This window comes from Gekko japonicus, unplaced genomic scaffold (assembly GCF_001447785.1).
Source record: "Gekko japonicus isolate JY-2015 unplaced genomic scaffold, Gekko_japonicus_V1.1 scaffold557, whole genome shotgun sequence".
Taxonomy (NCBI): Eukaryota; Metazoa; Chordata; class Lepidosauria; order Squamata; family Gekkonidae; genus Gekko; species Gekko japonicus.
In genome coordinates, this window is record NW_015175986.1 from 972,741 (window position 1) to 978,796 (window position 6,056).

General features: G+C 54.5%; 1 protein-coding gene across 1 annotated transcript in view; it reads left to right on the top strand.

Annotated features, from left to right (window-relative positions):
• PNPLA6 (patatin like phospholipase domain containing 6) overlaps positions 1-6,056 on the top strand; it is a 78,498-nt gene that overhangs the window by 916 nt on the left and 71,526 nt on the right. Inside the window, exons 2-4 of the mRNA XM_015426307.1 lie at positions 115-197; positions 664-761; positions 1,958-2,098. Of these exons, the coding sequence (XP_015281793.1) occupies positions 115-197; positions 664-761; positions 1,958-2,098 (322 nt within the window). The remainder of the gene's footprint in view (positions 1-114; positions 198-663; positions 762-1,957; positions 2,099-6,056) is intronic.

Consider the following 6,056-nt stretch of genomic DNA (forward strand, 5'->3'; position numbering starts at 1 on the left):
AGGAGAGCGCATCCTGGAGGAGGAGGAGGGGGGGGTGGCATGCTGCTTCCGGTCTGGTTGGGCCTGGCCTGCTGCTCTTCTGATCCCGTGAACTCCCGACTCTTCCCCCTGCAGAAGTTCAGGCCCAGGAGCAGCCCAAGTACCGGTTTCGCAAGCGGGACAAAGTGTTGTTCTACGGGCGTAAGATTATGCGCAAGGTAAGGCTGCTTGAGGGGTGTGTGTGGTGTGGGGAGCTGGAGGGGCTGAGCCGCAGGCGTGGGGTGCCCAGGGGCTGATGGAGGCCCTTCCCCCCCCCCCGTGCAACTGAGGCAGCCTCTCCGTGGATGGATTCAGGGGGCAGGGGGGGGGACTCTGAGAGGGGGGCCCAGAGGGAGCCTGGGCTAGGCGGCAGGACACACACACACACACACACACACCCTTTGGCCTTCCTTGCTCAGGGAAGCCTGCCGGCCAGAGGCGTGGGGTTGTCTTTTTTTTGGGGGGGGGGGAGTTGGCAAGAAGGAGGCGGCGTCCCCCCTTTGGATGAGGGGAGGAGCGAGGCTTCTGGGAAACGGTCCTGCGTAGGCTGCAGTCAGCGGGCGGGCACACAGGGCGGAAGGCTTCCCGGCTGGGATGCCACCTCCGGGCGGTGCTTCCCAGTGATCCCGTCTGCTCTGCTGGCAGGTTTCTCAGTCCACGTCCTCCCTGGTCGACACCACCATCTCCTCTGCTTCTCGGCCCCGTATGAAGAAGAAGCTCAAGATGCTGAACATTGCCAAAAAGTGAGCAAATGCGCCAGAAGGGGAGCTCCGGGCGTGCTGGCGTTTGTGGACAGAGTGCCCTTGAAGCGCTGGGCAGCTGTGAAGACCTGGGTACAGAGGGCAGAGAAGAGGAGGGCAAAACAGCTGCCCTGGTGTCACAGGTGGCGCGTGGGGGGGGCCGTGAAGAGTGCTGAGGAGTCCCCCACTTGCAAGACAAGTCGTCATGGTCCGACGGAACCACTTGCTGAAAGCCACTTCCTCTTGAGGCAGTGTGCACATAGTGTGGGGAAAACATGATGATTGCTTAATTCTACCTCTTGGTGTTTGTAAACTGTCTTGCTTCTTGCCAGTCCTCCGTGGACACAGGGTAAATTATTATTCTCCCCACTACTACCACCACCACCTGTCAGCTACGCTCAGTCTATGTCTTGTTAATTGCTACATTCCTCTCTGTGCTTGATCTGCCTTTCGCCGAAACGCTTATCTCTACGGATGTGCAGGAGGGTGTTGTATTGTCTGAGTAACTCCTTGGTACCGTGGGATACTTCTGATTCTCAGCTTCGGCAATCTAACGGTCTCCTAGCATTAACCCGCGCGCGGGAGGGTGCCTTATTGGCCGGTGCCATGGGGGGAGGGGTGCATACGAATTCCCTATATCCTATTATGCCCTACGGGCTGCCACCATTCCTAACAGTGCTTGTGTTACTGCATCTACAGCTCTGCAATAAAAGTATAACCGTTCCTGACTGCTTGTACTTCGTTGTTGGCTGTGGGTTCTGACACCAACCTTTAAATATTCAAAGGATACTCTCGTACCACAGTCAGGTTAGGGAAATCGCTGGCTCCTTCCCAGCTCTGCAGCCAAATCCTCTTCAGTAAGAAGGGCAAGAGACTGCTGCATCTTAAACTGGCATGTTCCTTGCCAAAAAGTAGACTTTGAGGACTTGTGGAGGGGCTGGATAAGGGAGGCAAGCCGTTTGGTGGTGAGCTAGAGGGGCGGGGGGGAAGGGGCTGGGTGTCCCTTTTAGAACCTGAAGGTTTATTTTGATTTCTGAAGAGATTACAGTGCAGACAAGGGCCTGGGGGGTGGGGGTGCTTTCTCACAGCCAAAATCAGGAGGGGGGGGGGAAGAGCTGTGCAGAAGTTGCTTGCGTGCTTGGGGGTTGGCCATTTCCCCCGTCTCTACCGATGCTTCAGCTGTTTCTCTCTGTGCTCAGAATCCTGCGCATCAAGAAGGAGCTGCCAACCCTCCAGCTGAAGGAGCCCCCACCCTCAGTCCTGGAGGCTGACCTTACCGAGTTTGATGTGGCCAACTCTCACCTCCCCTCTGAGGTCCTCTACATGCTGAAGAATGTACGGTAAGCATTGCTGGGTCCCCAAGTTCGGGTCTCTGGTGCCTCTTGGTCAAGGAAGATCATTTCACATGAGCGGATGGCTAAGATTACTAAGAGCCTGCAGGGGTTTCTCAAGAACAAGTCTTGTCAGACTAACCTTATCTCTTTTTGAGAAAGTTACTACCTTGCTGGACCAGGGGAATACTGTAGACATAGTTTATCCTGATTTCAGTAAGGCTTTTGGTAAGGTTCCACATAATATTTTTGTTGACAAACTGGTAAAATGTGGTTTGGATCCTATGACTGTTAGGTGGATCAGTAACTGGTTGACAGAGCGCACCCAAAGAGTGCTTGTGGATGGTTCCTCATCCTCTTGGAGAGGAGTGACAAGTGGAGTGCCTCAAAGGATCTGTCCGGGGACCTGTTTTGTTCAACATCTTTATCAATGGTTTGGATGAAGGGATAGAGGGAATGCTTATTAAATTTGCAGATGATACTAAATTGGGAGGGGTAGGAAATATGGTAGAAGACAGAGTCAGGATACAGGATGATCTTGACAGGCTGGAAAACTGGACTAAAACCAATAAAATGAATTTCAATGGGGATAAATGTAAAGTTCTATGTTTAGGTAGGAAAAATTAAATGCATAATTATAGGATGGGGGAGACGTCTAGGCAGTAGTATGTGCAAAAAGGATCTAGGGGTCTTAGTAGACCACACACTGAACATGAGTCAGCAGTGTGATGCGGTTGCTTAAGACAGATGCAATATTGGGTTGTATCAACAGAAGTATAGTGTCCAGATCACGTGAAGTGCACTTTACTCTGCTCTGGTTAGACCTCACCTAGGGCATTGTGTTCCGTTTTGGGCACCACAATTTAAGAAGGATCCAGACAAGCTGGAACGTGTCCAGAGGAGGGCAACGGAGATGGTGAGGGGTCTGGAGACCAAGTCCCATGAGGAACGTTTGAAGGAGCTGGGTGTGTTTAGCCTGGAGAGGAGACAACTGGGAGGTGATATGATAACCGTATGCAAGTACTTGAAGGGCTGTCATACAGAGGATGGTGCGAGTTGTTTTCTGTTGCCCTAGAAGGTTGGACAAGAACCAACAGGTTGAAATTAAATCCGAAGAATTTTCAGCTAGACATTTGGAAGAACTTCTTGACAGTTACAGTGGTTCCTCAGTGGAACAGGCTTCCTCGGGAGGTGGTGGGCTCTCCTTCTCTGGAGGTTTTCAAACAGAGGCTAGGTGGCCCCATCTGACAGCCATGCGGATTCTGTGAATTTAGGCAGCTCATGAGAGGGAGGGCAGGAAGGGATGCCCCAGTGCTTACTTCTTGAGGGCCCTTTTTTACATTCCCAGGGAAGTGCTGATCACCACTTTGGGGTCAGGAAGCAATTTTTCTCCAGGCCATTTTGGCTGGAGATCCTGGAGGTTTTTTGTCTTCCCCTGGGTAGGGAGCAGGGGTCACTGTGGGTGTGCGGGGGAAGGTAGTTGTGAATTTTCTGCGTTGTGCAGGGGGGTTGGACTAGATGACCCTGGAGATCCCTTCCAACTCTACGATTCTGTGAATCTGAACAGATCTGAACACACACACACACACGAAGCTGCTTTGCACTGAATCAGACCCTCCCTCTGCCGTTGCCTCTGTCCGCTGCTTGTCAGGTCTTGGGCCACGGTTGTCATGCCCCAGGGGGGATCCCACTCGTGTGGCACAGTTTCCTCTGGCCTCAGATGGAGGGCTGTGGGGACTGCGGAACACCTTATTTCTCCTCCTCCTCCTCCCCCTGAGCTCTGGTCTCCGGCTGGGAGCTCGCGCTGGCGTGTGCTCCTCAGCCTCCTCCCTCGAGTCTTTCAGAGGCTCTAACCGTGCCCGGGGATGCCTGGAAAGCCCTCTCTGCTCAGGAGCCCCAGGGCTGCATCCAGGAGAAACCAGTGGTGGCCCTTCAAGCATCCTTTCCCCAGCCATCCCCCCCCCAAGGGTGGAGGGGCAGCCCTGATAGCTGAGACTAGCCCGGTCCCCTCAGAGCTCGGAAGCTAAGCAGGGTTGGGCCATGACCACCCCTTGGATGGGAGACCACTGAGGGAGACCGGAGGGAGGGGACGGCAAGACCACCCCTCTTCGCCTCGAGAACCGCGTGAGCCGGCAGCAGCTTGAGGGCAGGCTCTACCTGCACGGGTGGAGGCACCAGACAGCTGATTGCCGAAGGGGCCGGGGGGCACTGGCTTGGCTGAGTCTTCCAGGGCCCCTTGAAGCTGGCTGGGATGTGGCTTTCCAGGCTGCCTGTCCGTGGCCCTGCCGGGCTACGTTTGGCAATGGGCGGCAGTGTGTGGTTTAGTCGCTCTTGTGTGCAGGACTTCCAGTTGTTGCCACTGGAAGATGCTGAGAGGCTGTGGGGGGTGGGGGGGGGGGGGGGGGTGTAAGTGACCACCTGTGTCTTCGGACCCCGCCTGTCTCCCTGACACAGGTTTAACGCCCAGGAGGTTCCAGGAAGTGCTGAGTGCCTCTTGGAGGGGACTTAGAGTCCTCCTGTCCCTCTTGAAGAAGCTTGTTGTTAGAAATGCAACCAGAACTGTGCTTAGGATCATGGGGATAGGGCAGGGCCACCTCATTCGGGACACCCTTAATCTGCCCTGCAGGTTCTTCATGGCAGGAGGAAGCCCGAACGGGAACTGATTTCCTCGGGTCCTGTGATAACTGATCTGAGTTTTGGGAAGGGCTTCTGTGTTGCAAAGGGCTGAGCGCTGTGGCTGTGAGACCTCATTTGGGGGGGGGGTTGGGGGGGGACACAGAGATGAGTGACGTCACAGTGGGGAAAAGAGTGACTCTGCTCCCAAGTTGGGAGATGGCGACACTTGGCCGAGTGGAGAAGCATTTTGCTGGGTTGCCTGTCATTCGGCCACCTTGAATTTCTGGGTGGCTTGGACTGTTGTCAGGAGTTTGAGGCTGTGTTCGCCAATGTCACAGGAGTGTCTCAGGCGGTCTGTCAAGATGCAAATCTGGGAATGTTCCATCCAGATATGATGGTGTGTGCAGATGTGACCCCAGAAGTATTGGGAGAGCAGCCAGACTCTACCCCCAGCAGGAATGCCAAGGACCCCCCTCAGACACAGAACAGGAGACAGACAGAAGTTCTTGAGCAAGAGCTGGAGTTCAGGAAAGAAATCTGTCAGTCGGTCGGTCGGTCGGTCAAGACCTTTATTGGCATAGAAAGAATTCTGTCACTAAAACAGCTACAAGCAACCAGAGAGCTCCTGGTGGGCGGCAGTGACGTCTTCTCCATCGGGGACAGTGATCTAGGATGGACGTGGGGCTATCAAAACATCGGCTTCAGACTGGGAATGCGGCTCACACCCTGCCACAGACGTTGTCCGTTTGCTGGCCTGTGGCTGTCCCACCCAGTCACGTTATTGTCTATGTAGATGCTGGCCCGGCCCAGGGAACCGAAGGGAGAGGCAAAACCACCTTCCTGACTTATACTTCTGAAATGGCACCCGGGTTAGGGCTTTGGAAGAGCAAAACACAATATCCCACTTGGAGGGGAAAGGTCAGGTGGGGTTGGGGTGGATATACGAGGTGAACAGATGATGATAACTGTATGATTTGTAATTACAGTGTGCAAAATGATTTGTAATCACACTAAATTCAAGGTAATTTGTTGCCAATGAGTAGAGGTGTTTTTGCTTCTCAACAAGGTCTTTGAAACTTTGGGGGAAGAGGCTTCGTCTTCAGCGTCTGCTTAAGCCCTCCGGTATAAATGCTCCCCCGAGTCTCACTGACCCTTCAGGTTTCAGGAGGGAGGGGCGCACAGCCAAGTCCCCCTGGTCCTTCTCTGAACGCAGACCAGGGGCCACTCTTTGGAGCCCTCTCCCTCTTCACCGGGCAGGGGGCGGGGGGGAGGGGGGGATTCCTTCTCTTAGCCAGAAGCTCCGTCCCTTTTCTGGCCTGAATGGGCCGGGGGGGGGGGCTTTCCCAGTGGG